At 48.1% G+C, this 18,797-nt stretch overlaps 1 protein-coding gene and 1 long non-coding RNA gene across 2 annotated transcripts; both read left to right on the top strand.

The window, feature by feature from the left end:
• Window positions 1–3,873: 3,873 nt before the first annotated feature.
• On the top strand, window positions 3,874–6,705 carry LOC134007066 (uncharacterized). The gene is made up of 5 exons (XR_009927991.1): window positions 3,874–3,944; window positions 4,431–4,495; window positions 4,583–4,651; window positions 6,176–6,211; window positions 6,666–6,705. It is a non-coding gene; the product is annotated as an uncharacterized LOC134007066 (long non-coding RNA).
• A 315-nt stretch (window positions 6,706–7,020) lies between these two features.
• On the top strand, window positions 7,021–18,751 carry si:ch211-80h18.1 (uncharacterized protein LOC555593 homolog). Its single transcript, XM_062487271.1, has 29 exons — window positions 7,021–7,096; window positions 8,189–8,224; window positions 8,523–8,585; window positions 8,683–8,733; window positions 9,079–9,123; window positions 9,284–9,319; window positions 11,190–11,219; window positions 11,417–11,464; window positions 11,833–11,886; window positions 12,087–12,131; window positions 12,227–12,271; window positions 12,366–12,407; window positions 12,576–12,614; window positions 12,719–12,790; window positions 13,430–13,504; window positions 13,762–13,797; window positions 13,905–13,955; window positions 14,050–14,082; window positions 14,205–14,243; window positions 14,900–14,953; window positions 15,180–15,221; window positions 15,315–15,359; window positions 15,475–15,507; window positions 15,839–15,883; window positions 15,980–16,144; window positions 16,231–16,263; window positions 16,531–16,566; window positions 16,858–16,902; window positions 18,368–18,751. Exons 7-29 carry the CDS (start codon window positions 11,207–11,209, stop codon window positions 18,400–18,402), a joined length of 1,125 nt encoding a protein of 374 aa, XP_062343255.1. The 5' UTR covers window positions 7,021–7,096; window positions 8,189–8,224; window positions 8,523–8,585; window positions 8,683–8,733; window positions 9,079–9,123; window positions 9,284–9,319; window positions 11,190–11,206; the 3' UTR covers window positions 18,403–18,751.
• Window positions 18,752–18,797: the final 46 nt, after the last annotated feature.

Below are 18,797 nucleotides of genomic sequence, written 5' to 3'. Positions count from 1 at the left end.
GTGCATGCATGCATGCACTTGTGTGTGCGTGTGTGGGTGTACGTGTAAACATATGAACTTGCTTTAGGACACATATGGGTTATTTGTCAAACGTTTTGTGCAATGGAAGAATAATAAACATATTATTTTGCACCACATCTACTCCACAGCATTAGGACAGAACACAACACATCGGGCACTAATCACCATCTATAACAGTGTCATACCCATTAGTGCTTATGACAAATTACCTAATTAATAAATCAATAAAGCCATAAATTAATAGAATAGAATACAAAATGTTGTCCTTTGACAGTCAAGGCATGTTACACATATAACATATGTTCACTTATTCAACATTTGACATCTTAGAAACCAATAACAAATGATTGAACTAATGGTTGAGTGGAATCCCAAAGATGCATGCATGCGCTCTTTCATCCAGGTCATAAGCTCACTGCTGGAACAGCAAACCTGCAGGGCCACAGTCAGGTGAAGGGTTGGGGTTAGAGCAGGAGCTCTCACCACAGAGACAGGCAGGCAGGCAGGCAGGTGGAGACAAACAGAGAGACAGACAGAAAGACAGACAGACATACATACAGGCCAGCAGACAGGCAGGCAAGCAGAGAGAGAGAGACAGTTAGACGGAACAACAGACAGACAGGCAGGCAGGTCTGCAAGTGGACAGAGGGATATGATATAGAGAGGCAGGAGGGTAGAACTGGGCGACGGACATTGAGGTGAGCCAGGAGGAATAGAGGGGAGGACAGAGAGGGATATTGAGGTGAGGCTATCAGGTTCTCGGTTTAGGGTTTTGAAGTGACCCAGTGAAGTAGATCATTTGACCCCAGAAAAGCTGTTTTGAGGAGCTTCGGTTTCCACGCCTGCCTCCTGACTCTCGCGTTACACATCCTCCACACCTGGTGGTCCAGAACCTGACTGGAGACGAGGAGGGGAAACCGGGGGGACGCAGGAGGGGAACCAGAGACAAAGCCTCCAAACAGCTCCGAACAAAGACCCATGGCCTGCCAGAAAGAAGGCCTGGGATTGGCGTCTCAACCCTGACCTAGGTTACCTGCTCATGCTCAGAGTGGCTCAGAGTGGCTGGGTAGTGGAGCCTGACTGCCCCCCGCCCCGCCCTCCATCGACCCCCCTCCCACCACCACCACCACAACCCTCACCCCACCCCACCTGCACCCCCCCCCCCCCCCCCAAACACTGAAGCCTGACTCCACCCCCGCAAACGCCACTTAAACCCGACCGCTCCAAGTGCATTAGGAACTTCCCTGACCTCTCCACACACCTACCCCTCTCGCCCCCAAAAAACCTCAGGAGGGCGGAAGCCTCCCAGACCTGGGAGACATATTAGACTTTAATTTCAGGCGCAGGAGGTTTCAAGCGTGCGCTCTGATGGCTGCCATGATAGCTGTGAGAAGAGGCCTACCTTTACCTGGGAAGTGGCACATCCACTAAATGGATTACTTGCGTTACACTTTAGAGACAACACGAGTACAGTGCAGCCCCATTGTTGTTCTGCAGGTGTCTTGTCGACACTGTAGGACGTGTAACACAAGAAGCAGGCACACACTCCCCGCTGATTGGTTGGAAGGACCAGGGCTGGGGTGGTAGAACTGATGGATTCAACCTCCGACAACAGTAACTTCGTCTCCCCCTAACCCTAACCCTAACCCCAGACTGTTGACGAAGGCCCATAGAACAGGGAATTTCCAAGACCACTCGTTGGTCATCAGGAGCGAACGAAAGGCAGTAGGAAATGATGAGACATTGGAGATGGATGTGAGGAGGGGGGGGGGGTGGGGGGGGGGCTCTCTCCCAATATATCGTACTGGGGACACAGATGAACAGTTCTCTTCTGTTGGATTCCTTTCGTTTAAGAGCTTGGGTTGATTGGAAAGAGAGCAGGGCGGCCCTGGTCACACTAGCAGCCTCTAATCTGTGTTTGGCTCCGGCACAGCCCCCCATTAACAGGAACCGATTGTCCTGCAGGGGAGAGGAGGGGAGGCGGGGAGGAGGGGAGAAGGGGAGAAGGGGGACATGGATCTGGATAAGAGGAATCTTGGCAGATGGATGGAAGGCTCCATGACACATAATAAGGCCTTTCTATATGTCCTCTAACCTTATTCTCCGACACGTGCCTGTGTGTCAACGCTGTTATTGTGATCTGCGGGAAAAAGGGCCCAAATGTCCTCATCCCTACGAGTGAAACACACGTAAACATCTGACTACGTGTTGCTGGGTAGTACTGTACTGTAACTGGCACACTGGGGGGTAGTACTGTACTGTGACTGTACTGCTGTGTTCTAGAGTTCAGGAACGTGTGTTCTCCAGAGTTAAGTAGGTGTTCTCCAGAGTGAATGAAGGTGAGCATTCTCTTGAGTTAAGGAAGGTGCATGTTCTCCAGAATTGAGAAACGTAAGTGTTCTCCAGAGTTACGGAAGGTGAGCGTTCTCAGGCGTTAGGAACATGTTCTCTTGAGGTAAGGAAGGTGAATGTTCTCCAGAGTAAAAGTGAATGTTGGGTAGACAGGTGTTGTGTTTCAAGGGACAACAGTAACAGTCTGTTTGATGGCACAGTAATTACTTGTGTTATGGAAGATCTCCATTGCTGCTCATCGGGATTCATTTATTTAACCAATAAGTCTGAGCGTCTGCAGGTATTCATTACAGTGTAACACTGTAAAACAGACTGCTGAGGTGACCTGGCAAGCAGGGCAGGAATGCACTGTTTTAATTCTAGTTTAGTTTGATTTTCTGCCTGCCTGTCTATATGTCTCTCTGCCTGGCTCCTCTACCTGTCTATCTGCCCATCTTTCAATTTATCAGCCTGCCTGTCTGTCTGCCTGCCATGCTACTTGTCTGGCTGCCTGCCTGCCTCTCTACTTGTCTGCCTCTCTACCTGTCTAACTCTGTCTGTCTGTCTGCCAGCCACTCTACCTGCTTGCCTGCCTGTTACTCTGTCTGCCTGCCTGCCAACCAGTTTTTCGGCCTACCACCCTGTCGGCCTGCCTGCCACTCTACCAATCTGTCTCTCTGCCTGCTACTGTGCATTTTGGCCTGCTTTTCTATTTGTCCCTCTGTCTTTCAGGCTATAGAGGAAGCGATATCTCTCAATACAGCATCAGAGTCCACCAGCATGTTTGTCTGTCAGTCTCTCTGTCTGTCAGTAAGGAGGAAAAAATGGCAGAATGCAGGTATTGTTTTGATGTTATTAGCAGGCTGGCTGTGCCCTCCACTGGTAGACCAGGGTGAAGGTTGCTCTATATGGCAGACCAGTGGGAGGGCTGCTCTACATGGTAGACCAGGGTAAAGGCTGCTCCATGTTGTCTCTGAGCTGCTCATGCAACTGTTTCTTCATGTCATGTTTGATATTGTGTTGCAGCACTGTTTTGTAAGAGACTATGTAGTGAGGGTGAGGCTATGGGCTGATGCTGGAATTAGATTTGGGTCTAGGACTGGACCCGGGTTGAAGGCTGGAACAAGGTGTGGGTCTTGGGAGTGAGACTAAGCATGGTATTCTGGGTTGATCCCGGGCTGATGATAGGGTTAGGATTGTTTTATGGGCTGGTGGTAGGGTTAGAGCTGGGTTCTGACCAGGTACTGAGGTTAGGGTTGTGTATTGGCTGATAATGGTGCTAGGATTGGTTCTAGAGCTGGCTTGGATTCTGGTCTGGGTCCTGGTCTGGTCCTGGTGCAGATCCTGGTGTCAGTCCTGGTCTGGTCCTGATCTGGTTCCTGGTCTGGCCCTGGTCTGGTTAGAGCTGGAACTGTCAGGGTCTGAAGCTGCAGGGGCTGGGTTAGGGCTGGTCCTGCCCCCTCCCAATATGGGGGGTTGAGAGAGTATAAAATTTATAGCCATGCCCACTGAAGCATAAGGACGCCTGTGTGCTAGCTGCTTGATGTCTGTGTTTCAGTCCCCCACATAGACCTTTACAACATGCTTTCACGGTAAGTCAACACTGCAGAGCTACTGCTGTGGAGGGCTGTCTCCTCAATAAGCAGTTTCCATGGAGCTGGTTGCTGATGTTTATCGTTAATTTTGTCATTTTTGGTGATCCAGAGTTGATCAGATTATTGAGATGTTTACAGGTGTGGTAGGGAAGATAGACAGTTGGGTATCTAGACATCTGCTGACTGTTAGGGCTAAGGTATCTAGTCTTCATCTGAAGTCTGAAAAGATGATCTAAATGTTGTAATGCTGATTATACCAACATTCTGTGGAGACAGGGGGATAGAGTTAGACCTCGGGACATGATTAATTTTGTGTCCTTGTATTGTATTGTACTTTGTAATAACCTACAGGAGCATTGAAGTGGCTCGCAACAATAGCAAGTTATTAACCGTAGTTAATAAGTTATTATTGTGAACTGTCATAGTAATAACAACAATTATGTTTGTTATAATGAATTCTGAGGTGTTATTTCTTATCCACAGAAATCTTTTAATTGCGTCAGTGGTTGTCTTTCTGGTAGTAACAGCTTTCACAGCCCCAGTGGACGGTAGGAACTTTCCCTAAACCTTGTGGGTTCCTTTTGAGTTCATTGCGATGCCGTTGATTCAAGGGTAACCCTGACTTCTCTGTCCAGAGATAGAGCACGAGGACACGGAGGTGGAGACAGAGGAGGGAGAAGAGGAGCTCTCCGAGGAGGAGGAGGGTAGGAGACGGAAGGGCGGGGGAAAGGGAGGGATGGTGTGAAGAATGGGGCGGAGGGGCCGAGATAGAGAGGCTTGGGTGAGGGACGTGTCCTGATGCTAAGTTCACAGCCATAAACGTTTAGATGAGGTGCATCCTAAATAGGCACAGTTCTAATATCACTCTAACTTGGGGTCCTTAACATGGCATGGTTTTAACGTCACTCTAAAATAGTATTCACATGACACAATAACATACTCTAAAATAGCAAAGTACTTCTGTTGAGTTAGGGTCAGGTTATGTTGCTAAATCGCTCTTACTACATTTGAGACAATTTATCATCGACCTGCTCCTAGTATTACTAAACTAGACCTGAGCATTGCCATTCTAGACCTGCAGCATTATAATACTATACCTGTAACTTTACCATACTAGACCTGCTCCTAGTATTACTAAACTAGACCTGAGCATTGCCATTCTAGACCTGCAGCATTATAATACTATTCCTGTAACTTTACCATACTAGACCTGCTCCTAGCATTATCATACTATACCTGTAACTTTACCATACTAGACCTGCTCCTAGCATTATCATACTATACCTGTAACTTTACCATACTAGACCTGCTCCTAGCATTATCATACTATACCTGTAACTTTACCATACTAGAACTGTTCCCAGCATTATCATACTAAACCTGCAGCATTATCATACTAAACCTGCAGCATTATCATACTAAACCTGCTCCTAGCCACATCTTACTACTTAGACCAGTAGTTTTATCATTCTAGACCTGCTCCCAGTATTGCTTTACTAAACCTGCTGCATCAACATACTAAACCTGCAGCATTACCCGACTGCTCCTAGCATTATCATACTAGACTTGCATCATTCCCAAACTAGGCCTGTAGCATTACCATACTAGACTTGCAGCAATATCATACTATACTTGAAGCATCACCATTGTAGACTTGCACTTTGCATTTCCTTCCTCGACTTTCTCCTAACAATAGCTTATTAGACCCGCTCCTCGCATTTGGTTACTAGACCTGCTTCTAGACCGTACTAGACTTGCATCCTTACCTAACTAGATCATACTAGATCTGCCACATACCCACACTAGACCTACTCCACAGCCCTATCTAGTTAGATGTGTAGCATTAGTTAACTAGACCAGTAGGACTGCCATTTTCATATCTGCTCCTGGCATTTTCATACTAGACCTGCAGCATTACTGAACTAAACCTGCAGTATTATCATACGAGACCTGCATCATTCCTGATCATTCCTGCAGGTCTAGTATGACGATTCTGTAGGTCTAGTGTGATAATGCTGCAGGTCTAGTATGATAGTGCTGTAGGTCATACTAGACCTGCTTCTAACATTATCATAGTAGACCTGCAGCATCGTCAAACTAGACCTTCTAAATATCACTGAGAATAGGATGCCTAATCCTAACCTTTTAATAGTGGAATGGAACATCACACTAAAGCAATATGGACACAAATATATTTATTCAGTTTATTAATGTCCTTTTCTTTTCAGATGATGATGACTCCAAGAGTCAGGATAAGCATATGGGTGAGAGGTTAACAACATACCACCAATGAAGAGAACAGCAATGACCTTGTGTTTAAATCTGTCAATCTAAACAGATGACTCTGTGAGTGATTGGGGTCAGAGGCCAAACTGAAATGTCTGAAGGATAGATCTTTAAAGTTAAATGACGGGCATGCATGTTTTAATTCGACTTGAATGTCTTGAATGACCTAACAGTAACGGGTTTCAAAGACAAACAGCGTAAGACGGACATAAACATTAAATGGTATTTCATAAAACCAAACGAAACGGCACATACTCTATGAAGTAGAACCCCACTGCATAAAGTCCGTTTGTTGGTCAAAACCAGTTGAAGCCTCACTGCTCTCCTAGTGACATGGGTGTGCAGGTATGGAAGTAGGCATTATCTTCCCTCCAGCGGGCTGAATGAAGGGCTTTATAGATAAATCTCAGAAGACTCTCGTCTCCCCTGCAGGAGCTGCATCACAGACGAGCACAGCATCAAAGGGCCTGGGTAAGATGACCCTAATCCCCTCTCCGCCAGGAGATCGCTCGCTGCTTTACACCAGAGCACATCTGATTGGTTTACACCCGAGCCGATCAGATTGGTTTACACCAGAGCACGTCTGATTTGGTTTACGCCAGGACGGATCTGATTGATTTACACCAGAGCACATCTGATTGGTTTACGCCAGAACAGAGGGGGGCTGTGTGTGCATCTCTGTGTTTGTGGGTATGTGTGTGTGTGGGGGTTTGGGTATGTGTGAATGTGTGTGTGTAAAAATGGGGGGGGGGGGGGGTAGTATGTTAATGTGTAAGGTCCAAGACGACCTCAGACTAAAAGCTGTTTCCTTCCAGGCATCAGTGCTCTGCCAGACGCCTCAGCCCAGGGCCAAGCTCTTAACGGTAACTCTCTCAAGCATATACCTGTACACCTGTACACATGTACACCTACACACACCTGTACACATGTGCACCTACACACACACACACTCACACACACCTGTACACATGTACACCTGTACACATATACACCTACACTCACACACACCTGTACACCTATACACCTGCACACCTGTACATATGTATACACCTACACTCACACACACCTGTACACATGTACACCTACACACACACACACCTGTACACATATACACCTACACTCACACACACTTGTACACATGTACACTTACACACACACACACACCTGTACACACATACACCTCCACTCACACACACCTGTACACCTGCATACATCCACACCTCCACACCTGTACATCCACACACTTCTTCTTCCTCTGAGCCCTGTCGGCTCAGTCTGTGTCCACCGGGGCGCTGATTAGCAGAATGGGAAGCGGGGAACCACTTAGAGTGGTCCTGGTCCAGAGAGGGCTGGGAGGCCTTCACTCTCTGGTGCTGCCACACTACCCCACCACAAGAACCACGAGGGAGTCAGGTGGCAGAGCGGTTAGGGAATCGGGCTTGTAATCAGAAGGTTGCCAGTTCGATTCCCGGCCGTGCCAGATGACGTTGTGTCCTTGGGCAAGGCACTTCACCCTACTTGCCTCGGGGGAATGTCCCTGTACTTACTGTAAGTCGCTCTGGATAAGAGCGTCTGCTAAATGACTAAATGTAAATGTAAGAAGAAAGCCGGTATAGAACTAGGCTATACGATTGACCACCTACACAACTGTACACCTGCAGACCTATATACTTACACTGCTGCACACCTGTACACCCACACATCTACAGTATATACCTAGATACATGTACACCCATGCACCTACACACTAAATGACTGCTAAATGACTAAATGACTAAATGTACACACCAGTATAACCACAACACCTGTTAGAATACTTCCCTCAGTGTAACCAGCAGCATGGATGTGCTAGCCTGTCTGCTGGTTCTGGATGTGAGTCTAAGCCGGGTGCAACATGCGCTCCCTGCGCTGTCCGTGTGCTTGAGTGAGACCTCACGATGTGTTCTCTGTCGCAGCTTCCAGCAGCACCTCCACGTCACAAGGGATCAACGGTAAGAACTAAAGTATACCATACTGTACTATACATTTAGTTTAGTACCATGTACCGTATAGTACCATATACATGTAATTTATCATACAACGTTGATCTTAATAAAGCAGCATTCCTAAAATTATGAATGTGCCTTTAAATCTCAGGGCAACTATCCAGGCCAAGTTCAAACGTTTCTTTCCAACCAAATTGAATCCGAATAACAGTGGATTGTGAATGTACATGTAAACATGCTCAGTGTCTTGTTCATGTGCGCTCTGACTCGTGAGTCATGAATCTGACTCACTCTTCTGATTCAGGAGGGGTGGAGGAGGGTCCTCCTGGTGACGGAAGTCTCCATGATGCATCCTCTTTTTCCCAAGGTAACGCTTCAGCCAGACCCACCCATCTCCTCCTCACCTCCTCCTGCTCCTCCTTTCAGATGCTCCTCCTCTCAGATGTGTGTTTGTGTGATTTCAGAGTCTGTTGGTGCACCAGGACAGCCAGGGTCCTTCTTGTACTCCATCTCTGGTACCAGTTCTGTTCCACACCCCTACACCACGACACCCAGCGGGCTATGTACCTCCACTAATCACTGATCCACCGTCATGTAGTCCATACCTCTTTGTACATGTGACCAAACTGTGCTCCAGATGACCTTACACCCCCTTGTTCACGTGTCACCCTATGCATTGTCTTCTGACCCGAACCCTCTAAACCGGCACACCATATTTGAACCAAAATCCTGCACATTCAGGTGTGCTGCATTCTCTCAGCAGACACCAGAGGGCAGCATCTCTAGAAACCAGGGTGAACTTGTTGAGGTTGTGTTTTGTAGAACTGTTGTGAGGTTGTGTGTCATGATGTCATCAGTAGGTGCCGAGGGACATGGCAGTTCTTCATCTCAGCTGCAGGCTCCAGGTAAGAGCCATGCCGTTCAGGACCAACCCTAAACCCCAAACCCAACCCTGTATGGGGCTAGCCCTAACCCAGCAGAACATGGTTTTAGCATGTCTTTCCTACTGCTACATAGCACAGAGCCCAGGTCTGATCCTACATGACTACATGACTGTCTCCTCAGGAACAGAGGGAGGACACGCTGACACCACGTCCCACGGTACGAGACCACGGAACTCCAAACCCACCCTCACTCACCCCACACTCACCCCTAACCCACCCTAACCCACCCCTCACTCACCCCTAACCCACCCTAACCCACCCCTCACTCAGCCCTAACCCAACCCACCCTAACCCACCCCTCACTGACCCCTCACTCACCCCTAACCCACCCTAACCCACCCCTCACTGACCCCTCACTCAGCCCTCACTCACCCCTCACTCAACCCTAACCCACCCTAACCCACCCCTCACTCACCCCTAACCCACCCTAACCCACCCCTCACTCAGCCCTCACTCACCCTAACCCACCCCTCACTCAGCCCTAACCCACCCCTCACTGACCCCTCACTCAGCCCTCACTCAGCCCTCACTCACCCCTAACCCACCCTAACCCACCCCTCACTCACCCCTAACCCAACCCACCCTAACCCACCCCTCACTGACCCCTCACTCAGCCCTCACTCACCCCTAACCCACCCTAACCCACCCCTCACTGACCCCTCACTCAGCCCTCACTCACCCCTCACTCACCCCTAACCCACCCTAACCCACCCCTCACTCACCCCTAACCCACCCTAACCCACCCCTCACTCAGCCCTCACTCACCCTAACCCACCCCTCACTCAGCCCTAACCCACCCTAACCCACCCCTCACTGACCCCTCACTCAGCCCTCACTCACCCCTCACTCAGCCCTAACCCACCCCTCACTGACCCCTCACTCAGCCCTCACTCACCCCTAACCCACCCTAACCCACCCCTCACTCACCCCTAACCCACCCTAACCCACCCCTCACTCACCCCTCACTCAGCCCTCACTCAGCCCTAACCCACCCTAACCCACCCCTCACTGACCCCTCACTCAGCCCTCACTCACCCCTAACCCACCCTAACCCACCCCTCACTCACCCCTAACCCTAACCCACCCCTCACTCACCCCTAACCCACCCTAACCCACCCCTCACTCACCCCTAACCCTAACCCACCCCTCACTCAGCCCTAACCCACCCTAACCCACCCCTCACTGACCCCTCACTCAGCCCTCCCTCACCCCATACTCATCCCTAACCCACCCTAACCCACCCCTCACTCACCCCTAACCCTAACCCACCCCTCACTCAGCCCTAACCCACCCTAACCCACCCCTCACTGACCCCTCACTCAGCCCTCACTCACCCCTCACTCAGCCCTAACCCACCCTAACCCACCCCTCACTCACCCCTCACTCACCCCACACTCACCCCTAACCCACCCTAACCCACCCCTCACTCACCCCTAACCCTAACCCACCCCTCACTCAGCCCTAACCCACCCTAACCCACCCCTCACTGACCCCTCACTCAGCCCTCACTCACCCCTCACTCAGCCCTAACCCACCCTAACCCACCCCTCACTGACCCCTCACTCAGCCCTCACTCACCCCTAACCCACCCTAACCCACCCCTCACTCACCCCTCACTCACCCCTCACTCAGCCCTCACTCACCCCTCACTCACCCCTAACCCACCCTAACTCACCCCTCACTCAGCCCTCACTCACCCTAACCCACCCCTCACTCACCCCTAACCCACCCCTAACCCACCCCTCACTCACCCCTAACCCACCCCTAACCCACCCCTCACTCACTCACCCCTAACCAACCCTAACCCACCCACCCCTCACTCACCCCTAACCAACCCTAACCCACCCACCCCTCACTCACCCCTAACCCACCCTAACCCAAACCCACCTCTAACCCACCCCCTGCAGCTGCTGTTGCTATATGCAGTAAGGCAGATGCACACTACCCCTGTCAAGGTACCTGAGTCATGTCATGATATGACAGGTTAAATTGCAAAAACGATTAACGCTTTTCTGCTGTTTCTTCAGGTTCAGAGGCACCTGAGATGGAGTTCAACGGTAACACTGCAGACAACAAATACCCCCCACATTTTCTAATCATTCAACAATCGCTAACATTTATCGAATTACGGCTCCATTCTACCTTTTCTGTGAGCTGTTGGTTGTAATGTGACTGGTGAGATCTATCATCCATCCCTTATTAATGACTCCTGAGTAACAGCCAATGGATTTCACGGGATCACTTTCTTTCTCAGGTAATGGTCACAAGCTGCTGAATGGAGCCCTCGAGAATGGCCATTCAGGTGAGCAAACAGGAAGCAGGGTATGACAGGATGGAGGATGAGGGCATGGGGCTGGGGGCTGCGGGGAGAAGGCAGGAAGAAGGGAAGAGAGGATGAAGAGAAGAGGAGGGCAGGGCAGGGGGACAAGAAGAGGAGGAGTGGAGGAAGAGGAGAGGTGGAAGAGAGGGCGGGAGGAGGAGAGGAGGAAGAGGAGAACAGGAAGGAAGGAAGGAAGGAAGGAAGGATGAGGGCGGGAGGGAGAGGGGAGGAGAAAGAGAAGGCAGAAGGAAGCGGGGAGGAGAGGACGAGGGCAGAAGATAGGAAACCTAACCCCAGAGCGTGATGAGGGAGGCAGCAGCGTTTCTGAAGTCCAACTGCTTGTGTCTCAGCCTTAGGCACGGACCCGTTCAATGATGGAACCCCTCACACAGACTCCACAACAGGTAGGTCTAGTCTCATAGGAGAGAAAAGATTATCAATAATTCCGTTGACAGCATGAGACAGACTGCATCGTATAGCTAAGTGGTAGGGTCTAACACTGCAGGTTTAAATCCCTGTTGCTTTGGATAAAAGCTAGATGAAATCATTGGATTGTTTATCGCCTTGACACCTGTAAACATTTTGTGTGGGTTCTTTTCTCCAGGTGCTCTTGAGCCGTTTGGTACCGATTCTCACCTGGACTATACAGGTGAGTGTCCAGGTGAGGGTGCTATTGTTTTTCCAGTTCAGGTATGATCCGTTCTGTGTCCATGATCACGTCACTCAGCTCATGCTCTTCCCCAGGCATCATAGATGAATCCAGTCATGACTTCCTCATTGGGTTGATGGGTGAGTTCATCTCAATATCTCCTCTAATGGCGTGGTGTGGTCATGGTTGTGTTCATGGTTGTGCTTATGGTTGTGGTCATGGCTCTGTTTGTAGGTGGAGTTGATCCCTTCGGTCCAGACATTCACATTGACACAGGTACGGTCACTTGAAGTGGATAAGATAGCTTCATGAACACTCATGTACCACTCATCAGTGCCAATGTTCCCTCCCACCATTAGAACCCAGAACTGATGAATGATTCCTGTGATTGATTCAAACTGATTCAAACTGATTCATAATGTCTAATGCTCCTTGCTCTGCCAGCAGAACACACAGGACTGTTACCACACTTTGATTCCACAGGTAAGTGTCCTCAGCCTGACTTCCAACACAGTTCCCAGTCCATCATGCAGTATGTTCAAATTCCCTTAGACCATGTCAATATTTTCCATATCTCTCTCCTCTAGGTGTGGATCTGGACCCGGAGGCAGATCTCGATCTGCTGTCCAGTAGCAGCCCATATCCAGATGCCCATCCAGGTACTGAATGCTGTTGTTCTAGCTCACTAATTACCAGGTACCGGTAATCTCACCAGGTACCAGTTATCCTATTAGACACCATTTATCCTACCATGTACCAGTTTTCCTACTAGGTACCAGTTATCCTATTAGGTACCAATCATCCTACCTGTATAATATTATTATATTAAACAGAAATATTAGGGTTATGGTATGTCTCACATATTATATATGAAGAGTTCCCTGGAGTGCACACAAAGAACATGATTTAGGGTGATAAATATAAACTGAGATATCTGTTGTTGCTAAATAACCCCTCGGATCATTTGTAACCTACAGTTCTGAAATCATATTTAATTAAATCTGTCATTTTTTGCAATACTTCCATGTAATAAAACGTACATATAAATAATAAGGTGAGCAGTGTGACTTGAACTGAGTTAAAAGGGTGGGATAGGCCAAATTTCGAGTTAACTGTGATGTATAAAGGGAATTCTGTATGAGACGTACGTACTCACTGTGTCATAAATCAGAATATTTTTTGTGAGGTCTTTCTGTGTTTTTTTGCTACGCCACTTTTGACGTGAATCCTCCGCAGTTTTATGAATGAGACCACTGCTCTTCTCACAGGAGACCACCTGGACCTTACTGACCAATCAGAACCTGACCACTCATCTCCAGGCTCCTCCCCCGACCATGTCTCAGGCTCAGACGACCCTCCTGCAGCAGACACAGGTCAGTGGGACCTGGCATGAAAGCTTACCTTTATAGCTAGTTCAGTGGTATTCTGGAAATTGCAACACAGGCTTGTTGAGGTCAACGAAGACTAATTGAGATCTAGGCAGGCTATTTAAAGTCGAGGCAGGATAGATGAGGTTGAGGCAGGATAGTTGACATGCTAGTGCACTAGCAAAGACTGTGGACTACAGTCTTTTGGCTGTATGCGTCACTAACATGATGTAAAAGTGTATTGTCATCATGCCTTCCTATAGGCATGGGAGATTACGCTGGCCACATGGATGCTCCAGGTAAGTCTAAAAACGCCCCAGTATCTGGTGCCTGTTAACCGTTTCTGCTAATAAATGTTCATAGCCAGGATGTTTATAACAACCTCACCCTCAGTTTTGGTCTACAGACGCAGCATCTGTGATATCACTTCCAGATCATTTACCCATAGATTACCCAGGTAAGATCACACACACATGTAGGATACCACACCAAACATCAGAACAATTCCTCCACCCAGCACCAGTTATAAACACATTCCCCTGTCCGTCCAGATGTCTCCAGCACAGACTCAGCTGACTCTAATGGTAAGGTATGAGTTAACTGTGGCCCAAACATCCTATGCTATTGCTGTACATTTAATATCTGCATTAAAACAGGTGGATTGAAAGAAATAGCATGTTTTCACGGGTATATATGTATGTTGCAGGGAATGGTCGACAGAGTCTGGTTATTGACACCCATGGAGGTACGAAACATCCTGCATTAGTGACAGTTCAATCACACATCCTACTTTAGTGACTGCACTTTAGCAACAAACAGTATGCTACATTAGTGACAGAACTATAGCATTATACCCTGCATTAGTGACAGCACAATGTAGAAATATTGCTTATATCTGGTTCCTAGGAGACCACCATGTTGATGATCACATCCACATCACGGGGACCATCGCAGGTAGGAATGGATCTCCAGACAGGATCTCTAGACTAGTACTCCAGACAGGATCTCTAGACTAGTACTCCAGACAGGATCTCTAGACTAGTACTCCAGACAGGATCTCTAGACTAGTACTCCAGACAGGATCTCTAGACTAGTACTCCAGACAGGATCTCTAGACTAGTACTCCAGACAGGATCTCTTGACAAAACCTCTAGATGACATATTTAGACTGGATCTCCAGACAGGATCTCCAGGTAGAGAGCACAGTATTTCCAGCTAGGAACACAAACACGGTGTCACACCAGATTATCCACTAGCACCAGGGGATAGGTGTAGCGTTATTCTAGTGATAAAAACGTCTGCTAAAGGAATAGATTCACATCATCACGGCACACTTTCCAGTCTACTCGGTCGTAACTGTCTGTTGATGTTGGCTAACATTTGGTTTCTTCACATGATTAGCCACTGTCCTGGTAGATGGTGTGGACGATGTTTACACCTCCACGCCTGCACCAGGTACAGGCCTTGCCTCTCTCCTCTCCCGCACCTCTCTGACAGGGTCGCAACCCTAACCCTTCCCAGCATCCCTGTGTCGCGAAGCGTCTAAACCTTATTTGGCTTCACATGGTCACAAGAGTATGCGTCAAAACTCGTTTTAATCTTCTGTTCCGCACTCTCTTTCTTTGTTTCGTCCCTTCCCTTCGTCCACCCTGCCACCCCCCTCCCCCTCCCCCATGTGTAGTGCTGGGAGACGTCCACAGTTCCACTGCCTCGGACGCTCCAGGTTGGTACAGCTCTGCCCCCTCTCCCTGCCCCCTTTTTGACCATCCCTCTGCATCCGTTTCCACCAATCTAACATCTCCAGTGTTTGTCCCAGGGGCTGATGATGTCACAGTGACCAGTGGACTTCTGAACTTTACAGGTCAGTCAGGTCTTGATGAAGTCTCCTTCCCCTTATCTCACTCCCTCCCAAAGGTTGAATAGTACGTTTGCTTGGGAATCTGTTCAGTGGTCATTTTTGTTTTTCATCTCCGCAGAATCCGAGTTTGGATTAGGACATAATGTCACAGGTACCCTTGCTAATAAAGACAGTCAGAATGACCGTGATAGTGACTTGGTTTATGGCTGTGATAATTACTATAATCATAACTGTAATAATGACTGTGGATTGTGACTACCCATCAGGTACTAACCTGATGGGTGTTGTAATGATTATGATTCATTACATGATGATTGCATTATCACGATTGATAATGATTGCTGGAAATTGTTATAATGATTGACGGGGTCTGTGGGGCTGTGAGGATGACTACGATGAGTCTGTGATAATGACTGTGATGGTACTGTGATAAGATCTTTGATAATGACAAAAATATGGGACTTGCACTGTGTGACTTGTAGGAGCTGGAGATTTTCACATTGTTGTCGACCACACAGAGTCATCAGGTGAGTAGAACATGTGGCCCTCTATGAATACATAACCATAACCATTGAATACATTATCTTAACATTATATTATTGTGATGGCCTGTGATGTCACAGTTACAGGGGTTCCGAGCAACACTTTTACCCAGACTGATGCTGTAGGCACTCACACGGCAACAGACACGGCAACAGACATGGCAACAGGCACGGCGACAGACACGGCAACAGACATGGCAACAGGAACGACAACAGACACGACAACAGACATGGCAACAGACAAAGGTGCTGACTACAGACCCTGTTGTGTTCACTACTGACCCTAACTCGTCGGCAGCTCTCTGAGAGTCCCTCTCTGTTTGATGTTGCAGGAACAGCGGACCCACAAGCTGCCCGTGGTTCCAGTGAGTCTCCTCCAGACCAGGCCCATAGTTACAGAGAGCAGTGTGTGTCAGGACAGACTGGGTGGCTAGGTCGTGGCATCATCAAGTTGTCCTGTTTGTGACGGGGTTGTTAGAAAGGAGTTCGTAGTATCACGTTTTCCTTTGTTTGTGATGAGGTTTTTTAAGGGGTTAAGTAAGGTGTGTGTGTTTATGTCTCTATGCGTGTGTATGTCTATGTGTGTGTATGTGTGTGTCTGTGTGTTAACATCATGTGTCTGTTTCACTCAGGTCAGCCTGCTGGAACAGAACAGTCACAGCTGGCTGGTAAGCTTCATGAGAGTCCTAGTTAGTCAACAATAAACACCCACTCACACACCCACACACCCACCAGACAGCTCTGGGAGCGGGCTGGTGAGGCTGCAGGTTGTTCCTCAGGCAACAGAGGTGGTTCCTCAGGGAACAGAGATGGTTCCTCAGGGAACAGAGATGGTTCCTCAGGGAACAGAGATGGTTCCTCAGGGAACCGAGGTGGTTCCTCAGGGTACCGAGGTGCTTCCTCATGGAACAGATGCTCAAGGGTTCTTCTCTTCTCTCGGTTTTGTTTGTTCTCTCCAGTTCCAGCAGCTGAACAGTACAACACATCTGGTCAGGGTCCTGAAGGTAGGCGTCTTCACCTACACAATGCTACATACAGTCCTGCTCCACACCCAGGCCTGCTACACACAGTTACATATACAGTCCTGCTCCACACCCAGGCCTGCTACACACAGTTACATATACAGTCCTGCTACACACACAGCCCTGCTACACACAGTTACATATACAGTCCTGCTACACACACAGCTCTGCTACACACAGTTATATATACAGTCCTGCTACACACACAGCCCTGCTACACACAGTTACATATACAGTCCTGCTACACACACAGCCCTGCTACACACAGTTACATATACAGTCCTGCTACACACACAGCGCTGCTACACACAGTTACATATACAGTCCTGCTACACACACAGCTCTGCTACACACAGTTACATATACAGTCCTGCTACACACACAGCTCTGCTACACACAGTTACATATACAGTCCTGCTACACACACAGCGCTGCTACACACAGTTACATATACAGTCCTGCTACACACACAGCCCTGCTACACACAGTTACATATACAGTCCTGCTACACACACAGCGCTGCTACACACAGTTACATATACAGTCCTGCTACACACACAGCTCTGCTACACACAGTTACATATACAGTCCTGCTACACACACAGCTCTGCTACACACAGTTACATATACAGTCCTGCTACACACACAGCGCTGCTACACACAGTTACATATACAGTCCTGCTACACACACAGCGCTGCTACACACAGTTACATATACAGTCCTGCTACACACACAGCCCTGCTACACACAGTTACATATACAGTCCTGCTACACACACAGCTCTGCTACACACAGTTACATAAACAGTCCTGCTACATACACAGCCCTGCTACACACAGTTACATATACAGTCCTGCTACACACACAGCCCTGCTACACACAGTTACATATACAGTCCTGCTACACACAGTTACATATACAGTCCTGCTACACACACAGCCCTGCTTCACAGTGCAAAACACTGTTACTCACAGTCCTGCTACATATTGTACACAGCGTCCTGCTATATACAGGAACATGTACACTGTCTGAGGTAAGATAAGGTCACCTGTTCAAAAAGGAAGTTCCGTAGATTCTATACAGGAAGTCCCTTAGGTTTCATACAGGAAAGGTTTTATACGAAAAATGTTTTAGATTGTGATTGATGTGTTTAGTGATAGAAGCTCAAGTGAGTCCTCATGCTGCTTCAGCAGAATCATGGTTCTTCTTGTGACCTAGCAGTCGGGAAGGGCTTCCCAGGCAGGATGTTAGAACTATGCACTTCTGATTCTCGACTTTCTGCTACTGATTCTTGATGTTCTCTACACGTAACTGTATGTCACTTTGAAGAAAAGCTTCTTCCAAATGAATAAAATGTTGAATGTGATATCTGTGTAGACGTCTACCTCTACCCTCCTACCAGCTGAGCCTCCCTGAGTTCTGTGATATTGTCTGATGCTCCTGAAGGTGCAGAAGATGTGGAACTGGAGGATACCTGCTGACTTCCACATGAAGCCCAGGGTCCACTTCCTGCGTTATCGTTTCCAATGCACGGACCAATCAGCACAGCAGCCTCCCAGTGACCCCGCCCACCAGCAATAGTCCTCTGTGTCTGTGTGTTTGTTTGAACTATTTAAACTTAAATATGACACTGTAAATTCAATTTCTACACTCTTGTTAATAACTCCCTTTCCATGTCCCTGCGCAAGAAGACGATGTGAGAAACTTGTTTCAGATGAAAGGAGTCCCAATGAAAGGATTTTCCCCTCCCTCTAAAAACTGTTGTACAAAACTCAAAAATTTAATTCATCTTTGTGGTTTGTTATATTCTAAAGTACTGTATTTCCATATTTAGAGAATGTGAGAAATATGCAACTTCAGTGTCAGAATTGTACAT

This window comes from Osmerus eperlanus, chromosome 20 (genome assembly GCF_963692335.1).
Source record: "Osmerus eperlanus chromosome 20, fOsmEpe2.1, whole genome shotgun sequence".
NCBI classification, from domain to species: domain Eukaryota; kingdom Metazoa; phylum Chordata; class Actinopteri; order Osmeriformes; family Osmeridae; genus Osmerus; species Osmerus eperlanus.
The sequence above is the reverse complement of the archived record's forward strand: the minus strand, read 5'-3'. Positions and strand labels throughout refer to the sequence as shown.